Consider the following 23,766-nt stretch of genomic DNA (forward strand, 5'->3'; position numbering starts at 1 on the left):
ACAGGTTCAGAAGACAGTTACTCTCAACGTCCTAACTTTTTATTGATACTTAGTGTGACTACTTCCTGTTCCCCATACTCATTCCACGTGACCACACTTAAATCTTCGCAGCTGTGATATGGAGGAGAAGTCTTCAGTACCTTTTCTTGGCCTTGACCCATAGCAAGGGACTTGAACCTGAACTTGCTGTCTCCAAAGCCTGCCCTCTCGGCTAGTTTCACGAGGTCAGCGGTTGGATCGGAGCCAGGACTCATGATGAAGACAATGGGGGAGGACGGTGTGCTCTGATTATAAATTTCATCAAAGCTGATCACAGGGGGCTGCACATATCTGAGCAGAAACACAAGAAAACACATAGAAACTCAGGGCTTTGTTTCTCTCTGTGTAAATATTTACATCTTCTATAAACATTGTCAAACAAATTGTGTTTAGTCAACTTAAGCAGCACCACAGTGGTGTATATACATTATACAGTATATACTATACATCTTTAATTGCAATATTGCAACAGAAACAGTCTCACTTCTCGCCCATGGTGACAGTGATGTAGTCAGTCACAGCTCTGTAGATTCTATCAACACGGAAGCAGCGCAGCAACAGCAGCTTCTGAAAGGCCGACAGGGTCTCCTCATATTTCATGGGGACTTGAGCCTGTTCTGGTCCATCTAAGTCATACCACTAAGGAGAAAAGGAATCAAGGTTAAACTCTCAACCGATTATGTAAAATGCCGATAGTGATTCCTGTCACTGTGGTCACTTACAGACTTCCAGTCAGTGGGATCTTTCTCCACATCATCCGGCAGAGAGCCAAACTGCTCAGGAAAGAGCTCTGCTAGTTTCACTATGTCCTCCCAGCCCTGGTCTGCAAGCCAGTCACAGGGCTTTTTACGAGTGCTCTTTTCCAGGGATAGATTACCTTTACACGCGAAGTGGAAACACAAGAAGAGCTTTGAACACCTACTTAAACATCTACTTAAACATTTTAGATGAGTTAAACTTCTCTGGATATCTCACCCTTGATAAAGAACTCCAACTCCTCCTGAGGTGACCTCCCCTTCGTCTGCTCAATCTTGATGGTCATGTTGAAGGAAAACAGCAGCTTGTGTCTCTCAAACAGACCTAAGGACACACAGTCAGTTGAGGTTATAATAACCACAAAGTAACCATAAATACTACCTTTTATCTTAAGATATTGATCCTTTTCCATCCATTCCATTATTCAAGTTATTATTTTACCTGTGCAGCCGTAGTTATAAACACTGTATGTCAGAGTGTTCATGATGTTATTCAGTCTTTTGAGCAGGTCAGAGTCAAACAGAGATCTGCGCAGTGAAAGCTCAAACACTTCCAGATAGGAGGCTAGAGAGTGCTGGTACATGCTGTTCACCAGAGCCATTTCTGTCAGTACGAAGAACAGGATAGCACCGCGCTTGGCAGCAGGTCGGTAGCTGTCTCTGAGTTGATCAATCGCCAAAGATGTCTTCTCGAGCAACTGTAGTTTCTCAAATACCTGATGATCAGAACATCAAATAAATTAAAAACTAGGATCAATGACTTCAGTGAAAATGCTTTTACTCCATGAGTTCACTGATGCCGGCTGTAGCCAAACGGACCTCACTGGCTTTTGCCTTTGTCTCCTCCAATGTGTAAATCAGCTCTGTGTTATCCAGCATGTTGCCTGTAGTTGTGGACAGCTCTCTGAGCAAGGAGTCCCCGTGTTTCTTCAGCAGCTTCTTATTGTTGCTTGTCTCTTCAATCAAATGCTCCCGCTGCTCCTCCAGCGCCTTCTTCTCAAAGCCCATGATAAGGCTCAGCAGCTGGTCCTCCAGACCCATAAGAGTCACTACGGGTAATATAGATACAATGAATGGACACAGACAAACAAAGCATTCATAACACGCTGTTCAAATGTTACAGACAATACCATGGTTGGCATACCAAACAATCTTACCAGTATAATTAATGACCATGGCTTTTCCGAACACTGACGGGGAGTATTTGGGGTTAGCATGTTTAGAGTTGAGGTACAGTTTAAAGTTGGGATCGTAGTCCACCTCCTTGTCACCCAGCATGAGGACCTGTCTGCCCTCTGTTCCTTTTACGTTCTTCTCCAGGACATTGTCAATCACAGGATCAATGTACTCATCCACATCTTGTAAAAGGAATGGGAAGCCATATTTAATGGCCAATTCTAGCTGGTTCAGGAAGTCTGGATCATTGAAAGATGAGATCTGGGGAAGAAAAGGATGATGACAATGTCAGCAGGTTGTAACTCTTTACAAAGCATAGCTGCCGACTCCGTGGGTGCCTCCGGGCCTGAGCACGCACGTAGAAGACTGAGCACCCTGTGCGCCAGCGATAGCAAACTCCACCCAGCATACGCTGCAGGACATAGCCCACATTATAAAACAGGTAACACTTTCCTTCTAAAGAGGTTCCATCAATAGTGAGCAAAAAACGAATCAAATTTTTAATGTGTGGGCTGTTGTGTTGATGGTTGACTGTATTTGACTGTGTGTACTTGTATGCTTTGTTCGTAACATATAACATTAGATAGCCTATTACAACTTGTTTAGCTTGTTAATAGGCAGGCCCCTTCTAGCCGATACTAATATGTTGCGTTCTTTATGGGTGTAAGCTACTATAGCAGCGGTGTCTCACAGCAACGGTCTCGTAGGCTCGGCCTATGATTGATGTTCATGTGAGCCTTTTTACTAAATAATTTCGTGTCACTGATTGATTGATTGATTATCCTACTTTGCGTTCCATGGTGTGCATCGTTAATTGAACTTATGATCACCAATCGCTGTAAATATTTTGTGTGTGTGTGTCAGTTGTCACTGTTAATTAGCTATGGTTCTGAAATGTATCCCAATCCAAGTCATGTATGCTATGGTTGTTGCCGAATGTTTATTTTAGGCCGGATTGGGCATTCAACTGTTTTGAGCACCGACCGGCAGAAACAAAAAAGTAAATCCTCACCTATGCTTCAAACTGCTAATTGTGGGGCTGTCACCAGTGGGAAGCTAAGTCAGCAGTCATTCTGGGACTTGTGAGCAGTAATGAAACAAATCCTGTAAAGGAATGAAAGATTTTGTACCTTGAGGTTATTGTTTTCTTCCTTCTTCTTAATCCAGTTGAGTGCTTGCTGTTGTGGGTCAATACATATGGGAAAACGGCTCCCCCTGCTTGTGAGGATTCCATTCTGCACTGAGTGTTCATCTGGAGGCAAGCCCTCTGAGCCCCATCTATCACATAGGGTTTATTTGACACATTGTTAGCCCTATACAGTCAGTGTGCAGCCAAAATAAAGACAAATCCACATAAGTGCAACAAGCACCTAGCCTGCTACCACAACACCTAATTCCTATCATTTGATTGGACAAAATCATATTGTATATTGTCTTGTCAAGGTGAAACTTGTATAATCTGTAGTGAGAACACACTCCTTCTCACCTGCTGATTTCTACCTCATCAGTCAGAAGACTTTCCAATTTGAAAGGCTGGCTCAAGGGGATGCCTCTATCCTGCACATCCTTAACCCATACTTGGTATACCATTTCATTCCTGAAGTCCCAACTGAAGGCCCCTACATAGCTCAGGAAAGCAGCAGATATCAGGCAGTCACCCAGGAGACGCACTCGACGCTGCTTCAACCCCTCCAAATTTTGTGTCCATCTGAGTGGGTAGTAAAAAGAAATAGGTGAATGAAGAAAAGGCGATTAAAAATAAGCAAATAAGCAACTCTAAGCAAGGTTGGTTGGGTTAGGTTAAGTGTGTTATATCTTTTACAGCCTCACCGTTCACTCTCAGAGCTCAAGCCAGAGATTTTTTCAGCAACTATCAGCCTCCTCTGCATGAGCTCAGCCTCGTCCTCTAGCAGCCGTTTCTCCTCAATACCAGCTTGGTACTTCTCTCCAAGAGCGAGCAACTCCATTTGGAGATCGTTAAGCTCACTCTGAATATATTCCAGCTCCTTCTTACTCTGAAAGAAGTTCTTCTCTAGGAGTGCAACCTAAAAACAAATTGCAAATAATCCTGTTCAATCTGTGTTTGTACTTATAGAGCATGACGTTAGCGTGTACAAACTTTAAATTACCTTCTCTCTCTTGGGTTTTGTCAACCTTGCAACCTCACAGTAACCCATGACAGCTTCGACAAACTTGAGCATTCCTGAACCGGCCTTATTTATGGCTTGCATCTCCTCAAAGCTTGTCTGGAGGTTCTTTAGGAAGCCTAACCATTTGCAAAGAAAACAACTGTAGCATACTTGGCAAATGGAAATGCCACTATCATATACAGTATATGGGTATTGTCATTATTCATATTATTCATAGATTATGAAGCCCGCTTACCTTTGACAGTCCTGACCTGGTTAGTATTTATGGAATCAACGTCCATTTCCATCAGCGAGCGCAGGAAGGTAGCCTCTGACATCATTCCCTTGGCTGACTGCCAATTGATCTCCTTGTAGCCACGTATCACCAGGATGCACTCACAAACCACCTGCACCTGTTTGGGTGGCTTGGCAAAAGATCTGCACAACGAACCAGCCGAAAAATGCAGATAGAGTGAGAGTTTTGATTAACAATGACAAAAGTTTGCTTTTTGGTCAGGTATGCAAGTGTTAAGTTTTCACGATGATTAATCAGTGCCCGATTAAACATTGTAGAATATTAAGCAACACCAAATACAGAACATTTTATTTACAGAGGTTTAGTCCCTGTTTACTCATTCGTTCTGATGAATCATCGTTAGCTTTTTCAACAACAGAATGAAAACAATGCTCTGAGTAAGGAGGAGAGTTTACCGGATCTCTGCGACATCAGATTTCTCCAGGTCTTGCAGGGTTCTGCGGGCTGCCTCTAAAGCCGGCAGGCCCTCAGCCAGAGAACTTTCAGCTTCTTTCTGCTCCACAGTGATTACTTTGTTCTGCTCTTCAATCTCTTTGGCTTTGTCTTCTGCCAGAGTCTTTTTCGCCTCAGCTAGGAAAGGAAACGTTATTGTAAATGTTGTGTTTCGTTTTGAAAGCTTACAGTACACTGTGTTTATCATAACCCCGAGTTAAGAGATGCAGGTATTCACTGACCTTCAGTCGTGTTTGTGCCAATCTCATTCAGCAGGGCCTCACAGGCTGTGGACTTATCAGCAAGGAATACCTTCTGCTCTGCTAGCTTGACATTCAGCTCAGCCAGCTGCTCACTAGCCTCCTTCAGTTTGTCCAAACCTCCTTCTAGATGCTTGCACTGAGCTGGAACAAGAGAGAACAAGTTCTCAAATGAATAATACGTTTTTCAAATAATCAATGCACAGTAGCCCTGTGGCACCAGTTGAACCCTTCACACAGAGGTACAGACTTCATAATGTGTTCCATCTTCTCACCCAGAATATCTTGATCCCTTTCCTCCAAAAGGTTAAAATAGGTGTTGATGAAGTCCAAGTAGTTCTTTGGAGTAACATAGTTGCATCGTCTAAGTTTCTGCTGGAATAGCTTGCTATAGTCACCCACAGAGCTATGGACCATGCACACATGAGCTATCACTGCTGCAGAGTGTGCCTTAGGAATCATTGAACTTTCACCTGTTGGAAAAAAAAAGACAAAAAAGAAAATCTAGATTTAGGGATAGTGTATTACTGTAGGTGTCATTATAGTTAAATACAGTAAAGAGAATCCCTTAAATGGCTGTCATAACATATGCATTTAAAAGAAATATAAATGTGTGTATTTACACACCTAGGAAAGCCTGAGCGACTGCAAGTAATGCCTGTGGAGGCCATGGCAAGAACCAGTCTATCACAGTGTTGTTCATCAGTCCTGAGAGAAAAGTACACAGTTAGTGAAAGAAAACCAGAAATGATAACAAAATCAAGTGAAGCCTAACACAGCGTTTCACCTGGGAAGTTCCTGCAGCGTGTCCTGAGGGTGTCACCTGCTGGAGACATGCCTAATACAATGTGTAGATTGTTGGCGCTCTTGTTGACAAAGTACTGCCACACACTCTCCTTCGAGGGACCTGCTCCCATCGCAAGAGCCTCATCACGAAGCTGGTTGAGAACTGACTCCTTCTCATCATCAGGGAACAATGCAGGAACAATCCCTAGAGAGAGAGCATGATCAGTACTACAGCTGTGGCTTTTAAGAAAAATAAATGTAGTGTGTGCCAGGAGGTTAGTGTGACATCCAACCTGAGGTGAGCATGCTGTTAATGAGTTCCAAGAAGCCTTCCTCAGCAACATGGGCATCAGTAAAGAGGAACACTGTCTTCTTATTTTCAATGCCAAGCTTCAAGTACAGGGCTTTCAGGTCATCACGGAAGTTTGACTCACTGTATCCTCTGCTAACGGTTATTTCGAACATCTGGAAAAAGCAGATTGCATTACTAAATGGGAGTTTTTTGCAAACATTTGTCTATGTGTGATGTTATACACCACAGAAATCAGAGTTAAGAACCCCTTTTCAAAATATGACCAGGAAGGTATAGTTCAATGCTGCTTAAACTCTCTAAACCTAATTTTCTTCCTTTAGTAGCTTTTAAGTTAGAAGACTCCTGTTTCCACATTGGAAGACAGTGTCACCTATTACTATATTCCAAATCATCTTGTAATGCTTCGATAAGATTCCTCATTCTTATGGCAGTAAATGGAAATGTTCCAGATGTCTTGTGTCGTATATACATTTCCGCATTGCTTGGCATGACACATGTGGTGTCTAGTGGTGAACATTTTAATAAAAAGTCTATTAGCTCTGCCTTAAGTATAATTGTAGTATATATGACTTGAATTTTTAACTGCAAGCCTAAAGAATAGAAACTTTGACATTTGTTCATGATTGAGAATGAATTGCCCTCCACCACACCCATCGTGGTTCTTGTGTTTTACAACCTCACAGCCAGCAGCGAAGGCAGCGAGCCTGGTGAGGGACTGCTTGCCAGAGCCCCCCACACCGACGAGCAGTGCGTGGCCACGATCAATGCGGATGATGCGGTGCACACGGGTCAGATGTTCCAGAACATCATCAAACAGTACTAGGTTCATCCCCGACTTGTTCTCATTGTATTCCTCTAGGATTTCCTGCAGAATGCAAAAACACAGTGGTCTCTCAGTATGCGAGAGTAAATAATTGTAACAATTCGTCGTATTATCATACTACAACATTCCCAAATAAAAATTAGACTGAGACCACCTATTGCGATTAATAACACAGTTAATAACTTGATAATACCTGAAACAGGGCTTTTGACACATCATAGTCCTGTATGTCCTCATAGACCCGTGGTTCCATCTCACTGAGGGCTGTCCTGTAGTCTCCAAAAAGAATTGGGTCCCTCATGACTGCCTCCATGTCTGACTTGAAATGCTCCTCAATCAGGTTCTTTAAGTGGCCTTGGAGCTGGTGGCCAAACACATTGGGTACTTTTTTACGGTGAAATACAAAACTATTCAGTATATAGCAGATGATCATACATTTGTAATTACAGTTGGAAAAACAACAAACATATTGTATTTGCCCCTGCAGTCAATACATAGGAGAACATACAGTAAACATCTACCACTATTGTTAATAATTATTACCAAGGCTTTGTCAGTTTCATCAATAAGTCGGTCATGGAAGATTCTCAGGCACTCATTTCTCCAGACTCGCAAAAATTGGGTGACAGTCAAAAACCTACAATAGCATAATCAGGCAAAGCAAATACATTTAAAAACATAAACAAAGTCTTCGTTAATGTGTTAATGGGGTGAATGTGCCAGATCAGACCTGTCAGGTTTGGTGAGGGTCAGTCCATTGTAGACTCTTGACAGGTCCCTCAGGTTAAAGATGTAGTGGAACTTGGAGGGGGTGGGTGGCAAATCTTTGAGGATCTTGCTGTACAGTTCCAGTGTGCAGCAGGTGAGTTTATTACAAACCTTCTGTATGGCGTCTTCAAATGCCTAAAATATTTGATTAGTTTATTAAATCTGAGTTATATGGATGATTGAGTTTCTGATATGTATTGATTCATGTGGGAAAGAGATACTCACTGTGGTGTGGCCTTTGATAATGGAAGCATAGATAAGGTGGAGGGAGTCCGCTGCAGGGAAGGGGACGCTGAAGACACTGAAGATGGAGATGAAGCGGGGATCTACCTCATTCCTCCCACCTCCTGCCTTTCCCATGGCAGCAATAAACCCGAGGTCCTTGAGGATTTTGTAGTTAAGATCCTTCCTTCTGTCATATATGCCTCCTCGGTCCAATAGCAGCTTCAGAAGTGCGATGGGCTGCTGTGTGCCGTAATGATCCACCTGGACGAGCATATAGTATATTGCAATAATATTAAACATACAAGCTCTGTCACAGTGAAGGAGATACGAGAAGACGTTGAGAGTTTGGAGTAGCTACCTTTGGCATATTCATGTCATCAATAAAGACCAGCAGTCTTTTCCCCATAGTAGGCCCATAAGTCTCTTTGGTCCTTTTCTCCACATTGGCCTCCAAGTTCCTCTGCAGGTCCATTGAAGTTGTTCTGGATGAGAAGTTGATGATCAGAGTATTCTAGAAACAGAAGGGAACAAATGAAAAGAATCTCATCTCCAGTGACATAACAAATGTGTGTGGTAAACTTACCCATGTATCGGCATTGAGGTTCTTCAGGAAGTTATGAATGGTAGCAGTCTTGGACGTGCCAGACTCTCCGACCAGAAGCACTGGCCTCTTTATCTTCACCATCTGTTCCAGGATCCAGCTGGCTCTCGTAGTGTCGATAGTTGGCACTAAAGCAAAGATGGAGGATAAAGAAAATCAAAGTGGAACAAGGAACTCAGGAGGGCCAAAAAGTTCAATTCAATATCTATGTGGGACACCTGATTCGTCACTGCTTCACAGCTCACAGAATTGACCTTTACCTAAAATATCAGCAAACTTCATCTCAGGGTTGTGGATATATTTGGTGACCAGAGAACTCCAGGGAACCCACTTCTCTTGTGTTCCATCAAAATGAAAATCATACAGAGTCGGGAGGTATCCTGTTTGGATGCAGACACATTATTTCAACATAAAACCATAGTGTTCTTGTTTATTCATCTTTAAAAGTGTCTGCAATGATGAACAATCTCATATTATGTACATTCATATATCCCAACCCTGTCCTCTCGTAAATGATATTAAATGTCACCCACAAACGGTGGGTAAATAGAAAAAACTGCATAATCTAGACAATGCATGCTGATTTCATAAAAAGTACAAATCCTTTCATTTTACCTGGGATCTCACCAGGTCCAGCCACGGCGTTCTCGTCATGCACTGTGGTTAAGCCGGAAAGGCTTTTGATGAACTCGTCAAACTTCATCCTACCGCTCTCCAGCAATGTGGCCCCCAGCGAGCAGTACAGTGCTTCCAGGAAGTAACACTGTAGGACCTCAGCACTGCTGCTCTCACTCTCAAGCAGCGCATCCAGTGTCAAGCACAGCTGAGTCACCTGAATGCAAAACCAACACATGCCTAGTTCATCCAAGTATAGTCTTAATTGGGACTATACTAATCTTCATGCATGAATACAACAAAAGTGGTACTGGAGTACATTTGCGATAGATGGGAGTAACCTACCATGTTTAGATCTGTCTGAGGGACAACCGTTTTCAGTTTCTGGCCCTGTTTGCCATCAACAACACCATCTACAATCATGTCAATAGAGCTGGGCACATATTTCTCAAACAGTTTGTTGAGCACTTTTTGTTCCTAGAAAAACAAAAACAGTGTTGTGATATTATCAAATTAGTAACAAGTACAGTTATGATATAGTGTTTATGTTTTTTTTCATACCCCGTCAGGTCTGTTGTTCACCCATCTCTGCCAATATGGGGTATATCTCAGGTTTTTGGGGTCAACAAAAACCATCCCACAGCGGGAAACAGTAGCAGGGGAAGCATACTGCAGATCTCCAACCTGTGATGGCGAAGTTTCCTTACATTATTGCTCTGAAAGTTGCTTTGCAGGTGAAGGGAAAGGTGTTCTGCCGACAGCCATCTTGAAATTCAGACAAACCTCAAACAGCAGGGCACACTGACTCTGTAAATGGATCCGTTCTCCATTGGCTAGAGTGAGGAGCTTGTTGTCATCCATCACTGAGTTCATATTCTCGACCCACAGAGCATCTACATCCCCATCGAACAGGATGTACCTGAGAGCCAAAGTTCATGTAGTATGGATGAATGAATGACATCACTGGCATATTGCACATCTTAATCAATGGAATGATTTTTATTTTTATTTGTTTACCTCCGCCCCTTTTTGTCAGTAGGCTTGTTGATGTCACGGAAGATGTTGGATAAGATCCCATCAGTCCAGTCTCGAGTGTCGGGGTCAAGAACACCGTAAAGCTCAATGACACTCATGGCTTTAGGGTTTAGGGGAAACATCTTGGTTTGAAATCCCAATCTGATGATGAGATAAAATGAAGATTACTATTGTTCACACAAAAGATCAGGAAGGTGCTGTAAACTTAAGTGATATAAACGGACTTGGTCTGAGCTTGACATAATGTGCTGATCACAACTGATTTCCCTCCACCTGTTGGGCCCACAACCATAACAGTGTGTCTAGTCATCATCGTCTCATACATCTGCACTACTTTATCCACCTGAAACCACAGACAGCATAGAGAAAGGGATATGTCAACATCCAAACACTCATGGTGCAACGACATCTTTGCTACAGTAACTCAACAATCCTTGAGCTGTGTAGGAAAGCCTGTATGTCAAAAAAATCAAATCTAAGACCCAGATCAGACACCTGGTTAGGCAGCATGACATATTTGTTCTCTTCCAGGATCTCTTCCACAGCATCATTGAAGTTGGGATAGCAAACACGAGGGCAGTCTAGCCCAGGGAACAGATCTGAGATCAGCCCGAGGAACAAGGGCACGTCCTCAAATACAAATCTTGGCAGATTCATGTCCCTCAGAGCACGCATCAACACCTCATCCTGTGGAGAGAAAAGACGGAAATAACAAGTTCTTTTGAAAGTGTTGTATTTTTCAATATGGGTTGAATTGATGGTGATTTTAATAGAGTCAGCTTTTAAGCCAGACTGCTGCCCCTACTTCAAATAGACTGACAAAAAGCAGAAAAACCTGTAAGTAGTAATTACTATAATACCGAAAATATTGCTTTCTCATATTTTCTGTGGCATCTGCAACATTTCTTGATACAAGATACTAGGTAGACACTAAAAAGACCTCATCTTAAACAAGTTCCCAACAATAATCAAGCTTCAGTCTACACTTGAGGGATCACAAATAAACAAGTCCCTCATTCAATATTGAATGTAAGCAAACATGAGAAGTTTTCTATTTACTATATGAAAATGAAACAGGAAAAATGTTGCTTTATCTCTACCTCACTGAGGTCTGGTGAACCTCTCTTCAGCTCTCCTGCCATCACCAGGACCGACTTCAGAGCCCGCAGGCCAAAGTCATAATGAGACTGCTTTGACAGCTGCTCACGTGCCAGCTTATACAGTACTGTCATCTTCTTTGCCAGCACCTGCATTGAATACAAATGTAAAGATGAAATCCTTAATAAGAAATTGAAATGTGTAGCTGCAAAAACTGCAGTTTGGGATTTTTCAATGTTTACACAAAAAATTAGTTTCTATGCTGAAAAAAATCTCAGAAAATGTTCAAGTAATTCACTATAAATGATCCTTGCATTTTTAATTACCTGAAATAACTAATACATCTTGTATATTATGGTAATATAATCTAATATATTGTATATATTACATTATATATAAATGGTGTTCATCATACATTGCTCAGGATGAGAGCATCAGCTAAATAGCAGCAATGTAATCTGTGCTTTGTGTGAGTGTGTCCCTCACCGTGGCCATTAGGAAGCCCTCAGACAAGAGCATGATCTCACAAATCTGCTGCAGGTCAGGCACAATGACCACCACAGGCCTGAAGAGGGCTTTGACTGATTCTGGCAGCTCTGTGCGACCTGCATACCCCGGGTTCATGGTGATGAAAATCCCCATGCGGCTGTCCAGGCTGATCTCTTGCCTTTCAAACTGATGTTCAGAGTGAAAAGAAGCAGGTTTAGGGGGGGATAATGGTCATTAACTGAAGAAGCAAGCAATCAACCAAAATTATCATGAGAGAAATAAACTTATCAATGAATTAATATAAAAACTGGAATTATTTTCGATGTATTCATTACTGGTTCTGCATAACTACAACAGACTTACATGGAACCTTTTAAGGTGCAGAATGAGAGCATTGCGGATTGTCTGGATTTGGGAGGCGATAACTGACAACACTGAGGCATCAATTCGATTGAAGTCATCAAAGCAGCCCCACGCTCCACACTGGGCAAGGCCGGAGAGGATCTTACCCACAGCCTGCGCACAGAGAGGAAAGAAATTAGAGCAAGAAAAGCTAGTGACAAATGAAGAACAGAGACTGGCTACTTTGTCAGGCAGAGAGTGCAACAGAGTGAAGTTTGCACGCAACACACCATACAAATGATTACGAGAACTTTTGGCCATCACTTTTTAGACTCATGGAAGTGAGCACATTGGCAGCAAGAAACAATGTGTATACAGTTGTGTATCCTATACACTGTATTTTTTCACCAGGATGTGCATAGAAGTGCATGAGAACATACCATAAACAGCAGACATGCCTGATGACACCCTCTTTTATTCAAGGAGTGTGGTGGCAAGTTTTGGGACTATGTTTTATGTTGGAATCCCAACCACTGTACTTCTAAAATCTTCTGTTTTTATATATTAGGATATTTATTCATCATTTGAATAATACAAAAACAACACACAGTAATGTCTTAGAGGTGAATTATAATGTAAAAGCCTTTATTACATCAGCTGTGACTGTTCTCAATAAGGGCCTTTTTAAATAGGCTCCATGGAACTTAAAGGTTACAGAACAGGTTTATGGAGCAAAGATATGTTTCAGTAGCTGTTGGCTCTTGAAGTGTACGCGTCTTACCATGTAGTCCATGCCCTCACTGCAGTTAGTAACCACACAGAGCAGGCCTAAAGCCTTGGCCAGATCTTTGGTGGACTCTGTCTTTCCTGTACCAGCTGGTCCAGCAGAAGCTCCACCCAGGTACATGGAGAGAGCCTGTATCACATCACACCAACAGGCATCATGTTGTCAAAACAAACTGACAGAAGAATTCATACGTTTCTGCTCGGGTGTGGTTGATAAAAAAATGTGCAAAGCTTCTCAAACCTGTGTGAGGGTGAGGTAGATACGGTTTGTCAGTGGGGTTATAACCAATCGACCGTTCAACCCCATGTACTCATAGCCGTAAGGGAACGTAGCACTGCACTGACGCACAAATAGGTTGTCATGTTCCTTGACCCAGTAGAACCTGAGTTGGCTTTCCCACCCAAACTCTTGAGCGTCCATTATACTGGAAAGAGAATTACATTTTATTATTTAAGTATTTAAGTTCAAACACAAGAGTTACACTGTCATATCTTTGAAAAATGTTAAAACTGGCTGAGGTTCAGTTTACCTGTTGTTTAGAAAGTTGTCTACAATGTCTCTTGCATGGACATCGATGATGAGCACAGTGTTTATCTTTCGTCTGTCATTTTCCTTCATGGGTTGTGTAATGCGTGTCACCAGCTCATCAATCTGCTGGTGCATTTTCTCAGCATAGTTCTTCAGTGCGTGCTTCTCTCCTTTCTTCACATTTTTAAAGACATCTTCCACCTCCCAGGTCCACCACACTTGGCTTGCTGCCAGCACCACCATGCCCTGGTACAGCAACATCCAATCCACCCTATGAGAAAAGGGAATGACAAATTTACTGCAGCTCATTTACACACACTGGCAACATTGCTCACACACATATTACAATATTTACACACACCTGCTCATGTCTTTACAGTAGTAGAAGATCGCATCCTTGGTGTTACGTTTATTAGTCTTCCTCATCTCCTGTAGTATTACCGTCATCCACTCCTCCACCCTGCCCTCCACCGGGATGGGCTTCTTCAGCTCCATCACCTCACCCTCAGCAGACACCATGGCTCCAGCTACTGTCTCCCCATTGCTTTCCACATCAAACCTCAGAGATGCTATGTTGTCATACATCTTGTGGAACAAAGAAAAAAAATCTCGGAAAATGTTTCACACACATAGCAAGCGTTGATCCTCCTCATTTCTACTTTGAAAAATATTATGTTATATATTATGTCTTTTCTGTCCCTCAGACTTTGTCTGTGGCGGTGCGATACCTTGATCATGTGCTCCTGAACACAGGTAGGGTCATTACTCCCCAGAATGCTGAGCAGTTCATCATCAGAGATGAAGAAGAAGCGGGGAAACGCATTCCTCTTGGAGTCCAGGTAGTCATTGAGACTCTTCTGGCACCTCTCCAGACCATCACTCAGGGCCTGCAGGTCTCTTAGCCGGTTGGGAATCAGGCAACACCGCTTAATGTTTGGACCCCTCACTGTGTCACTCATTATCTTAAAAAACATTAAGAACAAGATATTATTGTGAGTTGTCCAGTGACAGAGTGCTTTGCTTTAATCAGGCTAATATTTTTGCCAAACTCACTTCTTTAAACTTTTTGTCAATGTTGTCAAATATCTTGGCTTCCTCTGGTAACTGCGAGTTAATGTCTCCGCCGATGAATATGTTCTCCAGGAACATCCGTTTTCGTTGTACTAGCAACAATACCTGTGCAAGAAATATTTATTCAGCAGAAATGTTATGGATTGGCTTTCGTGTGATGGGAGATGGTCTCACTGACCTCTATAGTCTCACTGATAAGGGACAGGTCCTTTTCCCATTGCTTTATGGTGCCAAGGAAAGGTCCAACAAAACGACTTCCCACCATGCGCTGTAGGTTCATGGCATCGTTGTCCACACTCAGCAGGATCTCGTCCACTGCGCCCAGTATAGAACCACGTTTCTGGGTGCCTTTGAAATAGGGCAGCACGCTGAACTTCATGTTTTCCCACGTATCAACCACCTTCTTCACTCCCTGGAAACACATACAAACTACTTGTGATTTCACTGATAATCAGATGCAACTGATCTCTGACTCCAAACTGAGATAAATCCCGCTTGCCTTTTCAATAATGAGCTCTTTTACAGCAGAGGTGACAATGCCACCTATGACGTTTGCATATTTGTGCAACTCCATTGCAAACATGTTCTCCAGAGTTAAGCTGTCAGGGTTCATCTCAAAGCTAGAGCCGGTCCTTTCCATCAGTTCCTTCCAGTGTCTGTGGCCCGAAATATAAAATCACATGTTGTCATAACCATCATATTTATATCCTGGACAACATACAATTTCAATATTTCCTATCCTACTCTCATTTTGTTTTGGGTGTCAGATTTATTTCAATTCTGGTTCTGGTGTCAATCTGTAGACTGACCTGTCTCTGAGGGCCTCATTCTTCAGGTCCAGCAGAAGAGGCAGAGACTCTCTGAACTCCTTCATGCGTCCTTCTAGGAAGAAGGCCGCAGGTAACGCCCGCACATCTTTGGGCAGCTGCCTCAAGCGTTTGCTGAAACCTTCGACCCCCTCCTCTAGCAGCTGGATGTTTAAATTCACCCACAATGTCTGAGACCACTCTGTCTTTGCATCCTATAAGATGGAAGGACAAACATTTGAAATACTTGAAAAACCATGTTGACCAAAATGATGTACAAAGTGTCCCAATATGCAACCACATCCAACCTTCTGAGCTTTATAGACATCATAGATCTGTCTCAAGCCCTTCATCTCATTCTGTATGCTAACAACCACTGGGTACACAGTGACTGGTAGGTCCAACAGCTTCTCAACATTAGCTAGCTCATGCCGTCCTGCCACTATCTTGGCAAGGTCTGCCTCATATGTTTCCATAATAGTCAGTCCTGCAAAGAAAAACATGAGAGAGACTGGTTCCTCCACTCCATTTCAAAATGTACCACCATATATTATTGCTCTGGATATAACAACTGAAGGCAGGGTTTAAGTGCACAAGTACCTTTCTCTAAATCATCTCCCACAGCTCCAGGACCATGCATGTTGAAACTTTCAGCAAAGACAGACAATTCCTGCTTGAACTCCTCAATCTTCTCCTTTGTAGTCTTTGAGTGTAAGGGGTGACAATAGGAATGTAAATGTACATTTCCAAAAACTGTACTTTTCATTTTATGTTCAATCAGATTGCGTGAGTTTGATATCTTACCTGAGTATAGGATTTCTTGACACCTGTCAGACTTCGATCCACTTGTCTGGATTCTGCAAACAGGTCATTCCACATCTTGTCAATGTTGGCCACCAGCTCGCGTTCATCCTCTCCGAGCTACACAAGCAAAACAGAACACAAGACATTCAGCAAGAGAAAAAGTATCAATTTATACTTTAAATGTGCAATCATTTAACATTAAACAAACCTCCACTTTGTACATGGCCATTGTTCTGTATCTTTCCTGAATATCAATGAATCTCATCTCCACATCTAATGACATGTCCCTGATGTCTGATATGGTGCCAACGATAGACTTCAGGTCATCAAAAGTGTCCGGGTTTTCTTTCAGCTTTCCAGAGAGTTGCTGTTGTATAAAATAGCCGTAAGTATAAATCACACGTAAAAATCGAAGAAAATTGACTATGACACAGTGTAGCATGAGTACCATGCCATGTAACACATACCATGAGTTCATCTCTCAAGTTGAAGAGATCCACTTTGGCAGGCTTGTTGAGCAGGCTACCTAGTGAACTGATCCAGGACTCAGCAGCTTCCTGCACCGTGTGAGCCAGAGGCTCCAAGTTTAGATGGATGATGTGCTCAGTCTTAAACAGAGGCTCCAGCATCACCTCTTGATTGATACGAGAAAGGAACTGCAGCTTATCATCATACATGACACAGGATGGTTTTCTTGCAGCAAACCTTTCATTGATGATGGTTTTGTTCTTTTCCCAAAGGGGCCCATAGCGTTTCCAGTGGACGAGATACTGATCCACAGAAAAGAGCAGCTGCTGTATGTTCTGGGACACTGTTATGGCGCTCTCATTTATCTGACGATGCTGCTGCACGTCACTGTGGAAACTAAATGTCACCACCTCATCTTCACCACCCACATGTTGGGGAGGGCACATAATGCAGGTCCCATGCATCCAACGCACAAATTGCTGAAACACAACAGTATGGGCAGAATCAAGTCACATCTTCAGTGTTACAATACAAATAATATTGTTTTTAAATACAGTGGTACATAGGAAAATCCTGATTATACTACCTTGGTGCTCTCTACACAGTCTCTGATACACCGCATGATCAGCAAGTAGATCTCATTGCTTTGGGGCTGCAACACAATCTTCGGGGCAGAAAGGATGACATCAATTTGGAAAAGAGCGATACTTCCCCTCAGCACCGTGTTGAAGGCCTGGGCGTTCCTAAATGTGAAAGTCAACAAGAGGGATGTTACAGTGGTTGAAACAGGTACTGTGCTGCATTTTAAAGGAGTAGTGATTATTACTGCTCATAAAGTTGATAACTTCAAAAACTTTAAAATAATGTAATTACCGAACCACCATCTTTATAAGGGAGTCTAGCACCTTGCGTTCCCAGTATATATAATAATCTGCCATACATTTGGCTTTGCCACTGCCGGTTCCCGTGATCAACTTCTCTGTCTCAGTGATGAGGGGTCCAATTTCTGCATACTTCTTACTCAGCAAATTCACAGTCTTGGTTCGCTCTCTTTCCATATGTTCACAGAACTCCTTGACCTCTGGAAAAAGAATGCAATAAAGTCGATGAAAATAAGTTCAGTCCTATATTAAAATGAATATATCCAATAAATAACATCCTACTTGGTAAGTCGTTTGATTTGTCGGGGACTTGATATTTCAGTAAGTTGGCCATCACCATGGATTGCAACTTTGACTCAATGGCCCTCTCATTCTCATGAACCGTTTTAACAACTAACTCAAACTTAGAGACAGCCTGAAGTCCTCGATCGATGAAGTCGAGGATGCCTAAAACCAAAAGTTTATTATTTAATTTCAATTTTACAGACAATACTAATTCCATCAGACCACAAGTGTGCATAAATCAGACTAAACAGGCATTTCAGCCTCTGTATACACCTTACCCAAAGAGTTCCAGTTGAGTCTTTTGCATCCAAAATGCATGTCTTTTTTGACCACTTTGATCTGTTGGGCCAGCATAATGAAGAGTGTCTCACTTAGGCTGTCCATTACAGAGTGGTAGGAGTTGACAACGTTGTTCAGATCTTTCACGTATCTAAAGCCAAGGTTGAAACAGGTCAGGCCAGAGATTACATCAATCAGTGATTGGTTTGGTGCTCAGTGTCTGGTAATTATAATCACCTGATGAATTTGTGGTCTTGTAAAGCAACACTTTGAGCCAGGTCAGACACAGAGTAGCCAAGTGACGCCAGGTGTTTCGTCTCCGAAATGATTTTGTTGATCTCTGGAGCAAAGTTCACAATGTATCGCACACCCATCTGTAGCCTGTTTTCAGTTGGAGGGACATCCTTAAAATGAGAAAAATCAAAACAAATGAAGGGAAATAGAGAGATTGTGACTGTATCTGCATTTTGCACAATATGGAGTAACAGTAATGAGTATGTAAATTGAGAGATACATACCAGTTCTGCCGGGATTTGGTTTTCACTGGTAATCATGACCAACAGGGGTTTTTTCATCAGCAATGGCAAGTTGCTTTCTGTCTCAGCCAGCCAGTACTCGTACTTCTTCTCCTCATAGTTCTTGATCCGTATTGACATTTCCACGTACTTGCCCTTGGCCTGAGAAGAATGCAGCGCAAGTCACACAAAGGCTTTCAATAACATTTCGGTGTCTAAAAAATGTTATATTTACAATAGTGAAATAACTCACCTCATTGAACCGTTCACTTTCCAGCATCTCCGGCACTTTCAGAAAGGGAAGGATGGTGTGTTTGATGCGGTGGAAAATAGATTGAGCCCATCTGATGGCTCCTCCAACAGGAGGCTCGTTCCTATTTAGTGGTGGATTGTCCTTCTTTGCCTCAAATATTTCACTTTCGCTGTCCACCTACAACAAAAAAGACTTGGGCATTCTACAAAAGTACATATTTTTACAAAAGTGTTGAATCATGAGGCTGAGTACATTGGGAGTGCATGCAAACTCCACATAGAAGAGCTGTGCAGCCCTGGAAACTAACCTGTGAGGCAACAGTGCTAGCCACTACACTGCTGTACACGCACTGTTCACCGATAGATATATTGATCTGATATCACCACATAACTTGATTCTAATTTAAATTCAACTGCAAAGTCAAATATCACCCCGCACTGTTTCTAGATTTCACAGTACAGTACCTCTTTGCAATACTGAACAAGGATGTCTTCAAACTTTCTCATCAAATGGTTGTTGATGGCCTCTCTGGAGCGGATGTTTTTGAATTTCAGGAGCGTGTCAAGGGCAGCAGCTGAAGAGTGCAGTGTCTTAAAAGACTGGTCAACAAGGTTGATGGCCTCTCCCTCAATAGCCTGAGCAGACAGATGCGACAAGTGAATCAGCTTGATAATTAATTAAGGGTTACAGCACGAAGAAAATTATGCAATTGTATTTGAAAATGCCAAGCTCATTGATACAGCCATGCTTAAAGGGAACTACAATTTTAAACCTTATAGGTTAAGCATATAGTGTGAAGACCACCTGCAGTGGTTACTAATGTTCTAGCTTTGGTAGCTGTGGGGCACAATGCCGCTCTAACACTTTTTTATTCTCTTTGCAAGTGTCATGTTTCCAACAGCAAAATTGGCATCTCAAAACATGAGTGGATGTTATGGAGAGAGGCCGCTTGAGGCTGCAGCTGCACCAGAGTGGATATGGCCGGCGGGAACCCACAAGAACGGTAGCGCCGGTGGTGCCTTTGCTCAAATGGCCCTCTGATGCCAGCAGAAACGGAATCGCTCTGCTGTAATGAATGTCAGCATGGGCAGTTTCTTCTGGATGCTGTCGCCCAGGACAATCCAGAGAGAGCGAGTCATGTGTGCATTACTATGCATGAAAGTCTGTCGTTTTTTTATTTTTCTGCAGAAGGAATGAGAGCCGCCAGCCACTTAGTGGGGCAACTGCCACAGCAGAGAGATACAGCGTGTAGAGCCAGCAGATTATCACGTCCTACTCAGTGAATTAAGGATTTATTTCAACCAAAACAGAGTTGCTGATTGTTGGAACAGTGGGAAGACAAAAGGACTATTGGTTTTGGTGAGTTTTATTTTGTTTCTGTCCATTTGAATGAAGCAAGTTTTAGGATGCGTAAACAAGGCAATTAAGCCCGTCTTAGTTCAGTGTAGAAGAGAAACTCCAATTCAGAAGGTGTACGGTTGTACTCTTCTATTTAGGTGTAAGAATTTGTCCTTCATTGACATTTCGTGTGTTTATTTGGTTTATTTATCAGACGTAGTGAACTCGCCGTTCACGTGCAATGCACCCTGGTACTTATAGGCACAGCTAGCACTGCTCCGCAACAGAGAGAAAAACCTTTCTGGGTCAATACAGGACATAATTGTTCATTTTTATTTCTTCAGTGGACTACATTTACTAGCAGCACTGACTGGACATCCACATAAAAGGTGGCGAATTTTCCCTTTAATTCATTTATTTTGATAGACAAGAACTTATACTTTCACAACTTCTGTATTTCAGATGTCCTAAACTCACCTGAACCGTAGTGTTGAAGTCTTGCATGATCATTTTCCAGCTACTCATCTTACAGATGTTGAAAGGATCAAAACTGACGTCTTCAATCGGCAAAACCAGACTATCCACTCTGCACAAAACTTCATCAATGCCTTTTGGGTCACTGGTCACATTTTTTAGCTCTGGACCAAGGCTATTATATAACTCCTCCAAAATCTGCACAACACAAATCAGGAAGAACTCTTTCAAAAACCTGAGTCGCTTTTAATACATTCTCATGTTGAGTAGAGTGAGAGGCCAGTATTTGTGACGTCTGTGTGTATACAGACCTGCAAAATGTTGTAATAGTCCTGGCAGACGGAAGCCATGTGATCAGTCCTCTCAAACAGTGTCTTACGGTCAAATTCCCAGCGGTGAATCCTGCCTGATTTTTCAAGTTCAGCACGCACTTGGAAGTAGGATGACTTCCACAGGTCCAGGACCTGCTTAGCATCATGCACCTTGGATTTGGCCACTTCCCTCTTATCTCTGTCCAGGGCACAGCACATTGTTAAGCTATACTGAAACCCCAAAACAACCAATTCAAATAAAGGATTCTGACTGACTACAGCTGAGCAATATTGATCATTTTAAAATATAGTTAAACTTAAACTCCTGCTAAGCCCTAAGCCTCCAACGTAAAATTGAAACACATGTATATCTACACATACTTGAATAGCGTGTGGACATCAATTACTTGAGTCACACGTTGACACAGCTGCCAGGCGATACGCTTCATTAGAGGGACCATGCGCTCATTTGTGTTGTAGTAGCTAGAAATCATCCACACAATTTGCAGGCTGGACATCAAATCAGGGATGGTCTCCAGGAGTGCATTCAAATTTGCTACAGTACCCAGATTCTACAACAGACAATGTTCATTTTTAATATAAGTGAAGGTTAGGATAACAAAACAATTCTGTAGTCACAATTGAGATTTTTAGAAAATGTTCTTGGCAAGTGTGTTTTGGTAACCATCAGCTCTTGTCAGTCACACTGTTCAATCTTTTAACAGTGTGTCATAATATTTAGCAACTATGAATTGTAAAAATATGCAGCCTCACCATGAAGTGTCTTTCCATTGTGCTGAGGAAGCGTAAGTTATCATCGGACTCCGCGCTGTATTTCGTGAGTTCAACAACTGTTCCTTCCAGGGTCTGAACAATGCCTGCATCTGCTTTGGTCAGCACCTCCAGGATCTTGCAGACTACCGGCTGCTTGAGTTGCTCACTCAGACCATTCATGATGGATGCACGCTCCCGCCAAAAAGCTACCTCTGCCAAAGGGCCAGGGCCCTGGAGGAACATTAACACTGAATGTTTCACTTTGGCCTTTGGATATCATTCTGTACAGTATATTCTGATTGATTTCTTCTACATATCAGAAATACATTTTGAGCTGACAGTGATATCATTTATTGGTAACAAACCTGTGGCTCTTTGTTTTGCTGCAACTCAATAACAATGGTAATCTGAGTCTGCCAGTTCATCGCACACTGCTCCAGCTTCTCTACCATCTCTGGATTAGATAGCAGTACATCCACCTCCGGCTCCAGGTCGAGCTCAGGGATGTCCAGTCTATTCTCATCTGCGACAAGAAGCTGATCTTTAGATTGCACTGTTTGTTATGAACTAAGCATTAAAAACAAGCATGAGCAGTATATTAGAGACTTGTTTTTTCTCTATTTACCGACCCCAACAAAAAACTGAACTGATGTTCACGGGGGGGAATTCCAACAGGTCAACAGGTTGTTAATTATTCTGCAGATTTCAATAAAATCTTGACTTGTTTTTTTGAATGTCAAACAATGATAAATTCCTGAACAACAGTCTTTGGTCTATATCTAATAAATCAAACCTTGTATCTGAAGGCGTTGGATAGTTGTCTGGACCATGGCCGAATACTTGTACAACCTATTGAGCAACTCGTCACGAGTCGTGAGTTGCCCGCTTGACTTCACTGGACTCTTCTCTTCTTTCGCTCCACTGGTTTCCCCCCGAGGAGAAACTGCCCTGCTTTCATAACCTGCACCAGTTATCTTCATCTGGTGGGCAGTAATCAAGGGAATATACACCTGACAAGAGACGGAAAGAAAATATTCATCACATATTCTTTATTCAGAAAATCTAATGTTTTTAATATACATGGTTGATGGTGTCGTTTTTTTCTCGTTGTTGTATTAAGTTTTAGTCTGACTGTTTTTCATTTTACTTACATGGGCAAGTTTGTTCCGCAGCGCAGAAAGGGACTGTCCATTATCCTTACCAATGTCAAATAGCCTGGGCATCAGCTTAATGGCCTCTTTCATGTCCTTTGGTTCATGAACGGTCTCTATTTAAAACACAAATGACAATATTGATATTCTTTTACCTGCAATAAAGGCTTGAACATGATGTGTCACTTGGTCTTTTGTCCTGTAAGTGGAAACTGTTGATGTGTTACTAACATTAAGTATTTAGTTGCTATATTGATCTGAGAGCATTTTGACCGTTAAAACACGGTGAAGTTGAAAAGACGTTGAAAAGTGAAAGTTTTTTAGCCGACTATTTATAGACGTTGATTCAACGGTCACGTTTAGACCAGATATCAACTTGATTTCCAATACTGGCTTTCAACTGATAAATGTGGATGTGCTTTCTTAGTAAGCCTCTAAAATGATGATATATTATTATTAGCACAATGTACAGGATGGAAAATTGTAGTATTGCAAATCACGTTTAAATCTGGTCTAAGCGTGAACGTTAACTAGACGTTAACTAGACGTCAACGTCTACAAATAGTCGGCGAAAAAACGTTCACTTTTCAACCAATTCCAACGTCTGTTCAACGTCTGTTCAACGTCTGTTCAACGGGAAAATGCTCACTGGGTTATTGTAATGATCTGTCGTCTCACCCTTTGTGTTCCTCATGAAGTAGAACACGGTGGATTTCAGAAATCTCTCTGGGTATTCGTTTACTGCCACATGAAGCTCAATGTGATAGACCACTTGAACCTTGAAAACACAAAACCACAAATTACATGCAATTCCCTCTCCGTCAACAATACACAAATAA

At 42.1% G+C, this 23,766-nt stretch overlaps 1 protein-coding gene across 1 annotated transcript in view; it reads right to left on the minus strand.

Moving 5' to 3' along the window:
• dnah10 (dynein axonemal heavy chain 10) overlaps window positions 1-23,766 on the minus strand; it is a 30,855-nt gene that overhangs the window by 6,060 nt on the left and 1,029 nt on the right. The window contains exons 2-67 of the mRNA XM_031856388.1: window positions 23,606-23,705; window positions 22,928-23,043; window positions 22,570-22,786; window positions 22,142-22,299; window positions 21,777-22,007; window positions 21,384-21,574; window positions 21,003-21,201; window positions 20,695-20,889; window positions 19,344-19,514; window positions 18,880-19,056; window positions 18,630-18,788; window positions 18,349-18,515; window positions 18,111-18,262; window positions 17,830-17,994; window positions 17,540-17,747; window positions 17,253-17,409; window positions 16,666-17,145; window positions 16,407-16,565; window positions 16,199-16,315; window positions 15,995-16,097; window positions 15,703-15,881; window positions 15,398-15,609; window positions 15,088-15,244; window positions 14,767-15,000; window positions 14,571-14,693; window positions 14,246-14,479; window positions 13,879-14,102; window positions 13,519-13,788; window positions 13,230-13,413; window positions 12,984-13,118; window positions 12,224-12,376; window positions 11,858-12,046; window positions 11,374-11,520; window positions 10,769-10,960; window positions 10,498-10,616; window positions 10,256-10,414; window positions 10,022-10,157; window positions 9,800-9,922; window positions 9,584-9,715; window positions 9,239-9,455; window positions 8,884-9,003; window positions 8,606-8,751; window positions 8,381-8,533; window positions 8,023-8,283; window positions 7,760-7,932; window positions 7,573-7,666; window positions 7,223-7,390; window positions 6,883-7,071; window positions 6,187-6,358; window positions 5,895-6,098; window positions 5,735-5,815; window positions 5,383-5,580; window positions 5,090-5,251; window positions 4,811-4,985; window positions 4,356-4,537; window positions 4,100-4,236; window positions 3,801-4,015; window positions 3,457-3,678; window positions 3,101-3,248; window positions 1,952-2,231; window positions 1,614-1,843; window positions 1,237-1,510; window positions 1,015-1,119; window positions 762-916; window positions 524-678; window positions 141-330 (exon numbers count right to left, since the gene is read on the minus strand). Coding sequence (XP_031712248.1) covers window positions 141-330; window positions 524-678; window positions 762-916; window positions 1,015-1,119; window positions 1,237-1,510; window positions 1,614-1,843; window positions 1,952-2,231; window positions 3,101-3,248; window positions 3,457-3,678; window positions 3,801-4,015; window positions 4,100-4,236; window positions 4,356-4,537; window positions 4,811-4,985; window positions 5,090-5,251; window positions 5,383-5,580; window positions 5,735-5,815; window positions 5,895-6,098; window positions 6,187-6,358; window positions 6,883-7,071; window positions 7,223-7,390; window positions 7,573-7,666; window positions 7,760-7,932; window positions 8,023-8,283; window positions 8,381-8,533; window positions 8,606-8,751; window positions 8,884-9,003; window positions 9,239-9,455; window positions 9,584-9,715; window positions 9,800-9,922; window positions 10,022-10,157; window positions 10,256-10,414; window positions 10,498-10,616; window positions 10,769-10,960; window positions 11,374-11,520; window positions 11,858-12,046; window positions 12,224-12,376; window positions 12,984-13,118; window positions 13,230-13,413; window positions 13,519-13,788; window positions 13,879-14,102; window positions 14,246-14,479; window positions 14,571-14,693; window positions 14,767-15,000; window positions 15,088-15,244; window positions 15,398-15,609; window positions 15,703-15,881; window positions 15,995-16,097; window positions 16,199-16,315; window positions 16,407-16,565; window positions 16,666-17,145; window positions 17,253-17,409; window positions 17,540-17,747; window positions 17,830-17,994; window positions 18,111-18,262; window positions 18,349-18,515; window positions 18,630-18,788; window positions 18,880-19,056; window positions 19,344-19,514; window positions 20,695-20,889; window positions 21,003-21,201; window positions 21,384-21,574; window positions 21,777-22,007; window positions 22,142-22,299; window positions 22,570-22,786; window positions 22,928-23,043; window positions 23,606-23,705 — 11,730 coding nt within the window. The remainder of the gene's footprint in view (window positions 1-140; window positions 331-523; window positions 679-761; window positions 917-1,014; window positions 1,120-1,236; window positions 1,511-1,613; window positions 1,844-1,951; window positions 2,232-3,100; window positions 3,249-3,456; window positions 3,679-3,800; window positions 4,016-4,099; window positions 4,237-4,355; window positions 4,538-4,810; window positions 4,986-5,089; window positions 5,252-5,382; window positions 5,581-5,734; window positions 5,816-5,894; window positions 6,099-6,186; window positions 6,359-6,882; window positions 7,072-7,222; window positions 7,391-7,572; window positions 7,667-7,759; window positions 7,933-8,022; window positions 8,284-8,380; window positions 8,534-8,605; window positions 8,752-8,883; window positions 9,004-9,238; window positions 9,456-9,583; window positions 9,716-9,799; window positions 9,923-10,021; window positions 10,158-10,255; window positions 10,415-10,497; window positions 10,617-10,768; window positions 10,961-11,373; window positions 11,521-11,857; window positions 12,047-12,223; window positions 12,377-12,983; window positions 13,119-13,229; window positions 13,414-13,518; window positions 13,789-13,878; window positions 14,103-14,245; window positions 14,480-14,570; window positions 14,694-14,766; window positions 15,001-15,087; window positions 15,245-15,397; window positions 15,610-15,702; window positions 15,882-15,994; window positions 16,098-16,198; window positions 16,316-16,406; window positions 16,566-16,665; window positions 17,146-17,252; window positions 17,410-17,539; window positions 17,748-17,829; window positions 17,995-18,110; window positions 18,263-18,348; window positions 18,516-18,629; window positions 18,789-18,879; window positions 19,057-19,343; window positions 19,515-20,694; window positions 20,890-21,002; window positions 21,202-21,383; window positions 21,575-21,776; window positions 22,008-22,141; window positions 22,300-22,569; window positions 22,787-22,927; window positions 23,044-23,605; window positions 23,706-23,766) is intronic.

The sequence above is a fragment of the Anarrhichthys ocellatus genome, unplaced genomic scaffold, assembly GCF_004355925.1.
Source record: "Anarrhichthys ocellatus isolate YVR2014 unplaced genomic scaffold, GSC_Weel_1.0 scaffold17, whole genome shotgun sequence".
NCBI lineage: Eukaryota > Metazoa > Chordata > Actinopteri > Perciformes > Anarhichadidae > Anarrhichthys > Anarrhichthys ocellatus.